Raw genomic sequence first — 15334 nt, 5'->3', positions numbered from 1 at the left:
GATATAATCAAACTTAAATTTGTTTTCCTTTCACATTTCATGAAGTAAAACTAAATTAAACACTATTAATTCATCAATTATGAATCACCCGAGAAGAATACAATTAGATATTTTTTTCACAAATGAATGGAATCTTAATACATAATGCAACAAAACAAACATGTTTTTAATGATAAATATGAGTATATATGTAATGTAGTACTCTATTACACTATATAGAGTTAAATTGTAACACACTCCACGCGATTGATCAACACGGCCACTTCACATTTACCACCATTTCCGCTTCAACTCTCCTATACTTATATATAAACCCTACTTCCCCATAATCACCAATCTCACTTTTCCCAGTTAATCATAAAACAAAACAAATCTACATTTTTACAAACACAACCCGAACATTCTACCTTCAAGAAAATGAAAGTGATCAAGGTCACATTTGCCCTCTTCTCCTTCGCCATTGCCCTAACCCTAATCGTCAGCGCCAAAAACACCGGCCCCCACCATCCAAACCGGTTCGCGTCAGCCGTTTCCTCCAGGAGGAGGAGAGAAACCCTAGAGCCGCCGACCATTGCCACAAGGACAATGACGTGTGCAACAACACCTTGGAAGACGGCCGGAACGCCACATGTTGCAACAACAAGTGCTTTGACTTGCAGTACGACGACAAAAACTGCGGCTCGTGCAAGAAGAAGTGTGCCGTCACAGAGACGTGCTGCAGAGGAGAGTGCGTGCTCCTCGCCTACGACAAGAGACACTGCGGCGCGTGCAACCAGAAGTGCATGGACAAAGGATTGTGTGTGTACGGCATGTGCTCTTACGCCTAGATCAAGGTGAAAATGCAAAAATTTAAGGGTTGGTATTTTTGAATATTTATTTTTTATTATGAAATGGTGAAGTACAATAACAAATGAAAACGGTGTTTGGATTGGTGTTTAGTTAGTATTGTTGTGTCACGTATTATTTCCTCTTGGATTTCAATAAATTTTGAGTATACATTCATACAGATATTTGTATCTATTATTGAGACAGAAAAGATCAAGAAGTTGATCATATATACTATATGAGAGTGGGGATTTTGTCTAAAATCTAAATGAAGTAGTTATTTTTGTCTAAATGTAATTGAATAATAATTACATTTTAGTATCCAAAAATATTGCATATGACTTTTGTTCATTCGTTGGCTCTAGGCTGCAAAATAGGGCTGACAAATCGTACGGATTGGGTCGTTATCGGGTCAACCTGATAATGACCCAACCCAATAAGGCCTAACCTGAACCCGACCTGTTAAGGAAACTATAAATCCGAACACGAACCCGACCTGCTACCTTCAAATCCGAACACGACCCGCACCCGACACGAACCCGTTATCGACACGATATAATATGGGTTGACACGACACGATAACAACCCGAACCTGATATTACACGATTAAAACCTAATATTACACCATTAAACCTTAATTTTTAACCTAATTTACACAATTAAAATTCGTTTTATACTATTTAAACCTAATTTATAAGAAATTAAAAAAATAAAGTAATATATATTTTTAAATAATAATAAAAATAATAATATTATTTCTTAATGGGTTACCCGTATCCGACCCGCATCCGACCCGAACCCAACCCGAAATTATCGGGTTCTTAATGGGTCAACCCGATAAGGACACGGATCCAATAAGACTTGACCCCAACCCAATAATTTCGTGCGGATTCATGTCAGATTATCGTGTCGTGTCGAAAATTGTCAGGCCTAGTGCAAAATAATGCAAACACAATTGCCCAAGTGCTCAATCCATTCTCATTTAATGCTACAAATTTAATAAAACACTAAAAAGTCTGTATTAATTACTATCTTTATATTATTATAATTTTCAACACCAATTTATTTTAATGGGTTTGATGTTAGATAATTGGTTTTACATGTACAAGAAAGTTTTTACTATTTTCTATACAAATTTATTAGTAGTACTAATTTCAATGCAAAATCAATGCTTAGTTTAGTAACGTGCTCTTGTAAAATCTAAAGATCGTGACTTCAACATCAAACTTAATATTTTATGGCCTTATGAAATGAAATTAGTTAAATAGATGAGTGAATAACGAGATTTGCAATATTTATATTAGTCGACATGAATTTATTCGACAACTAAAAATGGTAGTGCTACTATTATGTTAAAATTAGAAATAAACCCCATCTCAATGTTAAAATTAGAAATAAACCTCTTCTCTATGTTAAAATTAGAAATAAACCCCATCTAGTATTTAACCGTTGAACAAAAACGCCGCAAGATACCGTTTCGCTAGTTGAACCCCAACCAAAACCCCACACCATCACCAAATTCAATCTGCGTTATCAATCTCAATTTTCAAACCCTCGATCCACCACCGCACCGATTTCTTTCCCGGCGGAAGCAGTATGCACTGCCACCGCTCAACACCGTTTCAATTATCGGCTCTCCTTCACTGAGGTGCGACCTTTTTCTCATGTTAATTGCTGATTTTCTCAAATGCTTAATTTGGTTTATCTATATGATACATCCAGGGCGGGCGTGCGATGGTGCGGATATGGTGTCCTTTCTGTGCCATCAACGTTCGGACTGATACCTCTGATGGAAAAACGTGAGGCCTCCTTTTTGTTTCTGTATCACTTTCCCTTTAATCTAAAATAAAATGCTTGTTGCTTTTCACCTGTTCTTTTTGTTTACTCGTCTAGTTTGAAAGCTCACATTTGTATGTTATGTGGTGAGTGTACTAACTGAAGCTGGGGTTGTTTCTGATATAAAAACAGTTGCTGTTCACTTTGTGGGAGGGTTCTATCTGAAGACAACTTCACAGAGGAAGTTCAGTTTACGAAATCATCTGATGGACAGGTTTGTGACTAGTTTGAATCCTTAGCATCCTCATTTGGCACTAGGCCAAGCTTGTTCATTTAATCATGTGTTGCATAGACTGCTAGCTTGGGAAAATCAAAATGTTGTGATTGCTTTGTATGAAGGTTTCATTGTTGTATTACCTCAGCAGCACAACAATTCCAATAGTATTTTTTACTTACCTGACAAAAAGAAGAGAGATTTTGTCATCTGTTCGGTTACGTTTTTCTTCTGTTGGGTTTTATTTTCTAGTTCTACTATTAGATGCTGTTCGGTTTTGCTTGATTCCCAAAACATAGGGCTCACATAGGTATTTATTTGTGAAAGAGGATAAAAGAAAGGTCTATGTTGTATTTGAATTGAAGATTTGACGATATCTTTGTTATGCTTTGCTGGACCGGTGGTTGTTCAGATTGGATTCAGAGAAGGAATGGAAATTCATTACTCTCATTTTGAATTTATTTCTCAGTGATCTGTATGAACTCAAAATCCCCTCAATGATTTGGAAACCCATTCCTTACAAATCAACAAATTCCCACATTTCCAATTCCAATGCAACCTCTAAGGATAATGTTTAAGTTGGTGTTTCATTGGAACTTGTTCGTTCAATCTGTCCTTGGTTTTATGTATTAATTAACTCCAGTTTATCCACAGGCACGCATGCAAGGTCGTTTTGTGGCGTCTGTCCAATCTAATTCAGAGAGTCGTGAGAGGACATTGAATGAAGGTAGATTATTGATACTTACTCATAAATCTTTATTCCGTATGCTCGATATTGTTGTTTGGATGGTAAAGCCTGCAGGCAATTGATGAAACTTCTTGAGTGAAGTTTAAAATCATCACTAGTGAAAATGTACTTTTTTAAAGTACGCACCCACTATTTGTTTTGTCAATACTTGGTTGTTATCAAGTAGTGCTAATATATTTATGCATCTAGCCAAACATCATAAATTTTACACAAACTAAAGATATTTATGCTCTGTAGTTCCTGTAAGTCCTTTATATTGTACTGTACCATTTGCTCAAACTAAGACTTACTAGATAACTTATCAAGAAAAAGTGAAAAACAGATGAACACTAAATTTTGTACGCTAAATTAATATTGTAATGTAAACATGCAGCTATTTCCTTGGTAGTGGTTATACTTAGATGGCTATCTGTAAGAAGGTTGTATCAGTTACTCACATCTAACATGCTTTTATATCTTACGAATTTTTGCTTATTCGACCTCCCCATATTTCTTATGCAATGTCCTTGGTTTTATAGCTTATAATGGAATAAATGATATAATGTATGCCTTGGAAATTGACGGTGGTGATTACATAGCTAGTGCAGCATTACGGTTATATAAGGTATATCTCTCTCATCAAGTCCAAAGTTCGCAGACATTTTGTTGATCAGCAATTGATGCAACTAATTATTATGGCACTTACAGATGGCACTAGATAAGAACTTCACAAAGGGGCGCAGGAAAGAGCAAGTGCAAGCTTCTTGTCTTTATATTGTCTGTAGGTAATGAATCTCCAAGAGGACACCCTTTTAATATTTTTATCCTAAGGAAAATGATGGTAGGTATGTAGTCATGCAATGCAAGTCTGTTCCTATTATGATGACATTCTTTTATAATTGTGAGACTTAAAATTGAACAAAATGCTGAAAGAGAGTAATCAAAACATATATTTTGAAAAAAATCAAGCTTTGATTGTTTTCTCTTTTGGTTTTGCAGGGTTAAAGATAAGCCATTTCTTCTTATTGATTTCTCAGAACATATAAGGATAAATGTGTACGTTGATATTTCTTTCCTTTCTTCTGCATTCTTCCCTTTTCTTTTTCAAAATCCCCGTGGTGTTTTTTTTTCTTTTTTTTTGTTTGGGGGGGGGGGTATGCATTTTAAGCACGATATCGTTTTCTCTATCTATTAAGGTGTTCGGACTTTGTTGAGGTGAGATAGTATATATAGGAGAAGATTTTTAATGGAACATGGCCATATATATGCTAACACTTCTTGAGTTTTAGGCATAAGAAGTAATATGAAATACAGATATGAATCAAGCGGGTAATGTTGTTAATACTAGTGTATGTGGATTGGTAACATTTCAGGGTGAGTACTTATTTTTGTCAGTTTCTCTGTAAAAAAACGTACGTTTGGAAATTAACCTTGACCATTCAGCAATGATGATCTATAAACAAAGTGGTATAAAATTAACATATAAGTATGGTTTTATATGATCATTTTTCTATATATATATATATATATATATATATATGTAGAACAATAAAACATAGATATATCTGGAGAAGTATATAACATCGTAGAGAAAAGTAGACAGTATATTTGATTACTTTATAAAGCACACATATATAATGCTCCAAGAGACTAAGCCAGACTAGTGTGGGAATATACATATTATTGTGGGTTCTTCGCAAAAATTATATATTTTGTGAGAAAGTTAATGATTTTTTGGTAAATGTGTTAAGTTAATGAATTTGCTGCGAATTGTTTAACTGCATACAAAAAAGTGGAACTTTCCTCCTAGTGGGATTCGAACATGTGTCCTAAATTCATTTAGCAAGAAAATGCATCATCTACTGATCTTCAGGATTGGAAGGCTGAGAATGTTCTCTTTTCTCACAATGTATAGGAGTTCTCATTTGCACCATTATACATGAACTTAAATTCTCAACAAAAAAAGTAATCATTTCCATTCTAGTTATCACAACCAGAAAACTAGCTTTTAAGGTTGAATTGGATCAAGGCAAGAATTTTAGCTTTTTTGGAAGTATGTGTACTTATAATGTTGGGAGTATTATTCTATGATGGTGAAAGGGATCTATTAGATTTAAAAAAATTGAATATGGAGTTGAAAGTGCCATTTATGGTTCCTTGGGATGGCATTAAGGGTTATAATCTCTTACTCTTTCTACCACGACCTGGGAAAAACTGATAGCTTACCTGAAGTTATTATCCTCTTAATTTGCTGGCCTTATAACATTTTGAGCATAATCATAGAGTGATCACTCATCACTAACTGCCATTCTGTCAACAAGCTTATATGTAATCTTTTTTTTTTGTTGTGATGCTGAGATCTCTTTTTGTTCGTTTCTATGCAATACATCACAGCTATGTGCTAGGGGCGGTCTTTTTGCAGCTCTGCAAAGTTCTTAGCCTTGAAGAAACTGGTCTTTTGCAAAAGCTTGTGGATCCCAGCCTTTTCATTCACCGATTTGCTGATCGTATGTACCTCCATTCACCTGTTCTTCATATTCCAAACCAATGATTTACAGTATGCAGGTTTTAGTGATATTAAAAATGAAATTTCTGAAAGTAGGATATGCTGATATATTATCATCAAAGTTGATCAGTACCTTAATAAAAAACCTGCTGATCCCAAAGACAGTTAATCGATCCTTGAACTAACTTTCTGGGATTTTCGGTATCTGGTGGACCTTCAGTTTTTCAGAAACATGGCTTAACATATTAGATATGCAGAGGTAAACATATGTTTGTGAAGCTTTAACATGAACTTACATAGTCATCTTTCTGGTCAACTTTGACTTACTCTTATGTCTCCCACAGGACCTCCCTTGTTTCTCCTTTTTTTTTGGGGGGGGGGGTTGTTCTATGATATTGAGGAGTATTGTTTGAACTTCTAATTTGAAGTCTGTTTAGAAGCAGAGACCAAAATGTTATTGGTGGTTTATGAACATTATTTGAACTTTTAATTTTAGGTCTGTTTAGAAGCAAAAACCAACATATTTCCAAAACTGCACTTCAGATTGTGGCTAGCATGAAGCGTGATTGGATGCAGGTGAGAAGGGGAGGGGGGCAGATTTCTCGTTTTCTTTTTCACAGAGTAGAGTTATGTCAATAACCTGTGTCCCTTAAATTTTGCAGAGTGGAAGGAAACCAAGTGGGATATGTGGAGCTGCACTTTATATATCTGCTCTAGCACATGGTCTCAATTGTTCCAAGTCTGATGTTGTAAGTGTTGTTGGACAGAATATATAGTTTGGATGGTCGCTGCATTTATTTAATTAGGGAGATATTTATTTACTAACATAGTGCATGCCGTGCTGTCTCTGTGCTCCTAGTTAATTAAGGATGAAATCGATTCATTTTATATAGACGCATGAGATATTAGTTTCATCAGAATGTAGGTGACAATATAATTGTGTCAATTGACATTATAGCTTTATGATCTGTGATACATATGCAACTTCTCTTTGTTGATTATCCAACTAAAACCTATTTTTCCTTTTCGCATATTGGTTACTACTCAGAATTTCAATTTCTCTTTCTTTAAATTTCATTTTTGCCTATGCTAAATTAAATAAAGAGTATGTGCCAACGAAAGCTTAGTGCTATATGTTTGTGGTGACAAATATTTTAAAAGCCTGCAGACTGGCTCAGGCATCCTGCAGACTGCGATAGCTTCTGTATCATTTTCTTTCTAGCTTCCTTTTGTCTCTGAGATTGCAAAATGATAACATGTTTCGGTTTGATGGAGCTTTATTTAATTCAGGTTTCTGAACTGTTGTCAGATTAAGACGGTCCACATATGTGAAGCAACATTGACAAAGCGGATGATTGAATTTGAGAATACCGAGTCAGGAGGTCTAACGGTACGTGTTAGTCTTATTTGAATTGATTTATCATGCTTTAGTTATAAAAACATTTGTAGTTGGTAAGACAAAGATCTGCACTGGAAGCATGCATTAGAATCTTTGATTTCATTCATAATATTTCTGACGGTGTAAAGTTTTTACTGTGTTATCAGTCATCACATTTCTATGCTATGCAATACTATTGTTTTGTTGTTTTAATGTATTTGTTTAAATTATGTGAACTTGGATTGGACAATTGTAAATTAAGAGGTTGTTGTGCGTATATTGTTTACTTTTATTTATAAATTTAGAATTCTTGTACTATTCTGGTTAGTACGGTGGTACCAGTGAGAGAAGTCCAGCTCAGGTGACACCCTTAAAAAAAGGTTATCATATTTATATCGCATAGCTTTGTTTATCCGGTTAAAACTGTTGGATGTTATTCATATAGTGGTTGGTGTTATTCACATTCATGGGATCAATATAACACTTTTCTCCCTTATTTGTGACACTAGATTGAGGAGTTTGAGAAGAAATCCAAGGAACTTGCCGCTCTGGCTAATAATGTTGAAGACAAATTTCAAATGAAGTCTAGGAGTGGTGAGCTTCTATGTAGTCATAAGGGTGATGGGAAACCTCAGTTTGCTTATGGTCTTTGTAAGGACTGCTACAAGGAGGTAAGTCTCAACCTATAATGTATCGTCTTGGCTTTACTACCATCTATCTTTACATTGCTTGTGCTTTTTATTGCAGTTCATGGAACTTTCTGGAGGCCTTAATGGTGGATCAGAGCCCCCAGCTTTCCAGCGTGCTGAGAGGAAAAGAATAATGGCCGAGGAAGCTGCCGCTGATAGATCTGAGAACCTAGATTCATCAACATTGCTAGAACTGACTGAGACCAACAGCAAACATTTAAATGTAGTTTCTAACTCTATAGCAATCCCTCACCTCCTCTGTTTCTGTTCGTCCTAGTTCATCTTGAGAGCTTTGAAAAATTTATATACTGTATTTTTGTCTAGAGCAAATTGTGCCTGCTTTTGCAAGAAGTACTCCATAAAAATCCTTGTGTGGTGTTTACTTATCAATCCACAATCCCTTCTACAAAAATGATGGTTTTTTCTATTTGCTGGTATGGGTGACCTATGATCATATAATTACATGATTATGATTAGGTATGAGAATAGACTCCAAATTATTCTTGTTGTGATGGTTCCTATGTAAGTACCCCCTCCGTCCGTAGGTAGTTGAGTCGTATTCCGTTTTGAGCCATTCTCACTTTAACCTTTAAACATTAATTTCTTAAATCTCGTGCCAGAAAGAAACGCCTCAACTAACTTGGGACGGAGGGAGTATTATTATAATAAACCTTTTCACTGGATATCTGTTGATGGTCCCTACCTTTTTCTTCTGTATATTCTTGGTTGAAAATCCAGAATTTCTTGGTATGTTTTTACATATCTTTGACCTATTAGTATAGATTTCTAACTTTTTTTCAGGTAATAGGCTTCTACTAGTACATCCCATTTTAATATCACATTAATATTTTGTTTCATGCATATTGTAGTATGATGGACAAAGGAGCCTCAAGAATACTCAAGATGGAGCTACAAAACTAGCAGATCCTGATTTAACAGGCATGCTGAGTTTTACTTCTTACAAAGATAGATATTTGAATGACTTGTCAGCGCATGCTTTATATAATGAGAATACCTGATTTTAATCTATGATTCCAGGAGCCACCTTGAAGCCAAAAACCATGCATGATACTATTGATGGCAGAACGGATGCTAGTGATATTACTTTGGAAGAGTCAGAGAGTTTATCGGACATTGATGACTTTGAGGTTTGTAAACTACCCGATCTTATGTCATTGTAAAATTAATTGTCTCTTGTGATTATTTGTTAATTACTTTGCTTATCTTTTCATCCAAATATAAAAATAAGTTTTTTTTTTTCAAATGGTCCAAACTTAAAGTTGGGCCCATGAATTAACCAAATATATAAAAAAAGGTTCATTCTCTTTCAATCTCAATAGAATTATAAATTATTTGTCATGGTGTTCACCATGTCACACGAATCACAATGTAATGCATCAAACAGGTGTTTTCTTCTTTAACTCTGATAATATATGGTTCGTTACTGAGTTGTCACTTGGAACTATGTATTTATCATGTGATAAATATGCGGTCAACATATCTTTGGAAGGACGTAGTTCCTGATTTCTTCACTGTTGAACTAAAACATAAGTACTCGCAGGTGGATGTGTATATTAATACTGAGGAGGAGAAGATTTTGAAAACGACTGTATGGGAGGAGATTAACAGAGAATATCTCGAGGTACTAAAATGAGTTCCTTATCCTGCTTCCATTTCTATAGCCCACACGAGATAAGCAGAGCTGCATTGAAAGATACATTCTCTGATGGTAACACAAAAAGTATCTGATAACATATTCTAAGTGATTGTACTTTTAAATGCTATTTTTATTTTTGTACCGATTGAGATGAAGTTGCATCTTCCACTATACAATTACAGGAGCAGAAAGCAAAAGAAGCTGCTGCAGTAGCTGCAAAGAAAGCTTATGAAGCCAGTTTAGCTAACTGCTCCGGTGATGTTGAAGGCGCAAGAAAGCTCGCTGAGGCAGCTGCAGCAGCAGCTGCACAGATTAGAAAGGTGGAGTCCTCATAATCATATTTTTTTAATTCGTGTTTCACCTTTGTTATATTCTCCAACCAAGTTCAGATTTGTCTCTCCAATAAAAACACTATTATATATTGTGGACATGATTTCGGAATGTTAAATTCAATTAGGTTAAATTTGATTTCGGAATGTACTCCGAAACAAGTGAAGCTTGCATTTTTGTGATTATATACTGAATAATTGGAATTACCTTACGAAATATGAATATACTACGCATGTGTAACATGTGGAACTACAATTGCAGGAAAAACGACAGAAGCGAGCTGCTGATTTGAAAAATCTAGGGCCTCCTGAAACTGCTAAAGACGCGTTTAAACAAATGTTAAATGGGAAGGTATATAACTTTAACTTTACCTCTGGCCACTGCTGCTGTTTCCGGTAGTGCCTTCTAAAGCACTTGGAACTAGGAAGTTTGAGACATATCATTACCATATGGAACCACAAAACATAGTTGAATTGTTTTCAGGATTATTGATGGAATGTTGTCTCCTTTAGATTCTGAGTTGAAGAATCAGTTTAGAATACCATTTTTGGATCCTTTTCAGAGCTTTTCAAAGAAACTCTTGGATGATCACTTTTGGAAAATCTCTTTTCGATAAGCAAGCTATAGAGGACTGTTTCTATAAACTTGCATTAGTTGCATCTGAGACCCCTTACTGAAAAAATAACTCAAGCCTCTTTGAACATCTTACTCTGTTTGATAATTAGCTGTCATTTATATAATAAGAGAACGCTCCAGAAATCTTATTCTTAAGAATTCATCTGCTAATGTTACTGCATATTTAGGCATTTATCCAATGCAACTTGAATTCAAAATGGTGGCCGGAATGTGAAAACTGGAAATCTTAGATTGGAATGACATGAAATATATTTAAGAGAGATGCTCGTCGCTAACAATATACTTGAATATTGTGCATTGCAGCCTTGGAGTTCTAAAATTCGATACGAGTTACTGGAGCAGCTTATTGATTCGGTAAGTGATGGTTTCTAGAGGTGTTTTAACCTTTAGTTGATGTCTTTGTAATCCATAAATTGGTACTCTGCAATGTGAGCAGGATGAGCAGAGCCCCAAGAAGAGCCGGAATGAGACGAAGGATGAGGCAGAGACGAAAGCAGAAACGGATCAAGACGATTATGTGGAAGATGATCCTGAAGTAGATGGCGCGGAAGATAATACAGAAGAGTATAATTATGACCAAGATATTAACGATTTGGATGAATTCTAGTATTTTCACACATAATCCATGTTGTATAATTATGCATCATGCTACCATTTAAATATTAATTATTAGTAATATATTGTTCCATTACATTTTTGATAGAAAAACTAACCATTTGACATGTTTTATAATCTGGAAATATCAATAAACAAATGGAAAGCCTTGCTGTGTAAAATCGTTATGCATTGCAAATTTATAAAACAGATCCAGGTAGCATTTTATTCAGAGTGTTTCCTAAAAGTTGGTTTGTTTTTTGGATATACTATGATGCTAGGTTTGATTTAAGCAGTTCTTGAATTTCCATTTCTTATCTTAGTATTTCTGAACAAATCTTGACCCCAGCTGGAAGTAGTACAAAAACTAAAGGAAAAAAAAAGTTCGAACTAACAAAATTTGACTGCTAAAGGTTGAAACTACAAACTGATCAACTGTAAATAAGCTTGCAGCAAAGCAGAGCGTCGATTTCTCCGGCCACCGGCTTCCTTCCTCCGTTTCTGTCTGTTCGAACCAGTGAAGCTTACATAGTTTTCACGACATCGGGATCGATCAACCGAAATTCCTGGGAACGGAACCAGAACTAACAGGTCTTCCTCTATAGGCGCTCGTTCGGGAGAATCGCCTGTTGCGGTGAATCCTCCATCTGATGCCAGAAACCTTGCGGGAAACAGCCTGCCATATCATCTGAACAGCATCGTTCTCTTTGGACGGATACTCATACTCATACATGTGTTCGATTTCTTGCAGCCTCTTCCACATCCTAGTCCACTCGTCTTTTCCAATATTCCTGGTAAGATTCAAGAGAAAGCCTGGTTTAAGAGCATCCGATGTGCTGACGAATACGCAGAACTCGGAGTAGTCAAGAACGTCTTCGTTGGGAAGCTCGATCTCATCGCTGATGATGACGGGCACGCAGTGGCTAGCTATAGCATCAAAGAGGCGGTTTGACGAAGGCGTGTCACCGGCTATGTTGAGGCAGAACTTGGATGAGCGCATGCCGTTTGAAGTCTGCCTAGCACCGTCCTTTTGGTAAGTTCCAAAAGAGAAGTGCACATCCGATTCATTTTTCAGCATGTAGTATAACTCCTGCCGAATTATTCCACCCTGAAATCGAGAAACGAATAAAATCTTACACAGGAGGCATCCGACAATGTGAAACGGGCTAGGGGAGTCCACACACAAAACACAACTTGGTCATCAATCTACCAGGGTATGTTATGCAAGAAAACTAACCGTGATTAATCATATGGGAGAAACTGTTAGCTAACATAGGTTTCGCAAAAACTGAGTGTAGTTTAGAATCAATGTTTTACTCGATTCTCAATCATATGTGTACGATAATGACTCTCTTCTTTGAAAAATACACCATGCCCCTTCTATTAAGTTCGCAAGACATGCAGATATCAAGAGCACCGAATCATTAAATTCATACACAAAATCCAAGCTTTGTTAACTAGCATTTAACATTAAACATACACAACTAGCAGCAGCAGCAGCAGCAATGAATTGATTCCAAAAAAGGCCAGAAATCCTAGTCCATGTTCAACTCGACTAACGTATATTATCAGAAATACTCCTAGATTAAACAGAAGGTAGAGGTTCTAATGCAATCTATATTTCTCAACAATCATTTTGCAAAAACAAAGAATATAAGTTGATCATTAAAAATGATGAAGCAAAAGAATAGTAGATATATATACAAGTATAAAATGTAAACAAAGCCAACTTACATCTTTTCTGTAGATAGCACCCTGAAAATAGAGCAATGTGGGACGAGTATCAAAACCAGACGAGTCATCCACGTAACTCTCAGTAACGTGCCTGTAAGGCGCAATCACGTCTTTCTCAACATTAGCAATGGTTGGAGGATACCTCCCGAAATCTGATAAAACGAATATTGCAGGCCAGAGCTTCATCCTCGCATCTAACAAACTATTCGGATGGTGAGCAACAATTATGTGATCTTTCCCACCAGATCTCTTCCATTCATCCTGAGCTGTCAAGAACTTCACCAACTTCTCCTGCAATACAACGTTTGTGCTCCTCTTCTGACCTGGCCTCAACTTCGAGAACCGGTTATAGCATAAAGATGAGAAAAAGGGCACAAACACAACATCTGCCTCGCTAGAATTATGCACTCGCACAGCACTACGACCTATAGAATTCTCTGCAAATTCAGAGCTCAAGAGATCCAAAGTCAGCCAGTATTCTATGCTATGCTGCAGATTCAACCCACCGGGGTAGTCAGGAACCTTAACCCGGATGTCTGGCCACACATCATTCTCCCCAACACCCTTCCAACCTAATAGATCAAAATGAAACTCTGATGGCAAATCATACATGAAAACCCTAAGCATTGGCACATTAGCACCACATTTCCCTAAATTACTATCCCAGTTTGCTCTCGTACCCATTGTTTCATCAAGATTCGAACTTTCAGAGAACCGTAGCAGCCTAGAGTTTGGAATTATACTAAATGCAACAGAATGAGAGTAACCAGTTGATCTCAGCACTGACAACCAAGATAATATGAACAATGACGATGTCAACAAGAACCAACAGAATAAGGATTTGTAGGCAACGAATCCCATTTTTGACATGCCAAGACCCAAAATTTGTATCAGTGGTTTCATTCAATAACTGAAAATAGTTAAATAAGGGATTAACATTAGTACTATTTCAATTTCTTCGAACTTGAAATAGACCCCTAAATATAAATCACATGTTCTACATTTCTAAGATAATTAATAGGAGTAGTAAATAAGTAGAGCATGCATCAAGACAGAATGTAAATCTAATGCCTTGAAGCAAGGATATTAGAAATGCGAATGAAATGAGATTTGGAAGGGTTGCGATGAAGAAGCAAGGAAAACCGTGTGAGAGAGTGATGAGAGTGAGAGAGGGTAATGAAATGGGAGGAAATTCGAAGGAAATTAAACCCCAGATGGATTTTGGTATCAGATTATTCAACCCAATATGCGAGAAAAGAACAAGGTATGCGTGCGAGTCTACCAAACAACTCTCGGAGAAAAAAGGGCGTTTTTTTCAATTTTCAATTTTTCAATTTTTCAGTTTTCAAAACTCCTTTTTTTCTATTCTCTCTCTTCTTTGGAGTTTTATTCGAGTTTTTACCTTCATTAAGGTATTCGGTTGACAAGATTAAATCTCATTATTAAATATGTTTAAATATGCATCATGTTTGGTTCATAAGATTGAACCCAATAACTTAATCCTAGATGGATAGTCTTATGATAATTAGTCATTGCATCCCCTCCGACTAAAATAATCTCACAACTTAATCCTAGATACGAGACAATCCCACAACTTAATTCTAGATGGATAGTCACATGATAATAGTCATGGCAACCGAACGTCACCTTAATAGATTTTACTATTATGTCTTATTCTATTACCAATCCATAAAATTGTGAAAATTAGTATCTTTGTGTTATAACCTTCGAGTAAAATCAATTTTCATCATCACTAATTATTGCCACTTTGTTTTGCTTAATCACAAGTTATATAGGCCCATATGGTTAATAATGATATACAAGCAACAACCTTTCCTCGTTTCTTTCTCAATTTCAGTGGGAATAAGGGTGGCATTACATGCTCTATGTTTCTTGTCCTTTTGCTATTATTAGTTGAAATTAAGGTGCACCAACCAACTTAGATTTTTAGACATTATTTGTGATGTCTTGTAAAATGCATGTTTAGAAATAATTATACTAAGTTCACTTTATTAAAAATGAGCCAATTTAAGAAGTAAATAATTTGGAAATTTTGAACAAATACTTTGCTAGAGAGGTTGAATAACTTTTACTAGTGGAATCTAGTACTATGTAGACATTTATTTATGTATATACACTTGTTAACAAAACAGGATATGCTATGAAAACAGTGTGTTTATGAAAAAATTTCTAAGATTAACTTACACT

General features: G+C 35.8%; 2 protein-coding genes and 1 pseudogene across 2 annotated transcripts; 2 read left to right on the top strand and 1 right to left on the bottom strand.

The window, feature by feature from the left end:
• Nucleotides 1-417: 417 nt before the first annotated feature.
• Nucleotides 418-827, top strand: LOC121807902 (annotated as a pseudogene).
• Nucleotides 828-2285: 1458 nt separating this feature from the next.
• Nucleotides 2286-11506, top strand: LOC121808117 (transcription factor IIIB 60 kDa subunit-like). Its single transcript, XM_042208482.1, has 20 exons — nt 2286-2473; nt 2548-2624; nt 2794-2875; nt 3530-3602; nt 4142-4227; nt 4311-4387; nt 4602-4658; nt 5997-6109; nt 6605-6684; nt 6771-6857; nt 7418-7498; nt 7996-8157; nt 8234-8398; nt 9045-9114; nt 9214-9323; nt 9737-9817; nt 10015-10152; nt 10424-10513; nt 11102-11152; nt 11235-11506. The coding sequence occupies exons 2-20, from the start codon at nt 2560-2562 to the stop codon at nt 11403-11405; spliced, it is 1839 nt and encodes a 612-aa protein (XP_042064416.1). The 5' UTR covers nt 2286-2473; nt 2548-2559; the 3' UTR covers nt 11406-11506.
• Nucleotides 11507-11674: 168 nt separating this feature from the next.
• LOC121808118 (probable arabinosyltransferase ARAD1) lies at nt 11675-14421 on the bottom strand. The gene is made up of 2 exons (XM_042208483.1): nt 13127-14421; nt 11675-12500 (listed from the first exon to the last, which is right to left on the bottom strand). Exons 1-2 carry the CDS (start codon nt 14027-14029, stop codon nt 11946-11948), a joined length of 1458 nt encoding a protein of 485 aa, XP_042064417.1. The 5' UTR covers nt 14030-14421; the 3' UTR covers nt 11675-11945.
• Between the last annotated feature and the right edge of the window lie 913 nt (nt 14422-15334).

Source organism: Salvia splendens, chromosome 6 (genome assembly GCF_004379255.2).
Source record: "Salvia splendens isolate huo1 chromosome 6, SspV2, whole genome shotgun sequence".
Classification (NCBI taxonomy): Eukaryota; Viridiplantae; Streptophyta; class Magnoliopsida; order Lamiales; family Lamiaceae; genus Salvia; species Salvia splendens.
Note: the sequence above shows the minus strand (reverse complement) of the source record. Positions and strands in the feature narration are given on the sequence as shown.

Coding starts and splice junctions, on each gene's coding strand:
- LOC121808117 (XM_042208482.1), top strand. CDS start 2,560: ATGGTGCGGATATGGTGTCCTTTCTGTGCCATCAACGTTCGGACTGAT. Junction 4,659..5,996: donor GAACATATAAGGATAAATGT/GTACGTTGATAT, acceptor AATACATCACAG/CTATGTGCTAGGGGCGGTCT. Junction 6,110..6,604: donor CATTCACCGATTTGCTGATC/GTATGTACCTCC, acceptor TTTTAATTTTAG/GTCTGTTTAGAAGCAAAAAC.
- LOC121808118 (XM_042208483.1), bottom strand. CDS start 14,029: ATGAAACCACTGATACAAATTTTGGGTCTTGGCATGTCAAAAATGGGA. Junction 12,501..13,126: donor GTGCTATCTACAGAAAAGAT/GTAAGTTGGCTT, acceptor TCTCGATTTCAG/GGTGGAATAATTCGGCAGGA.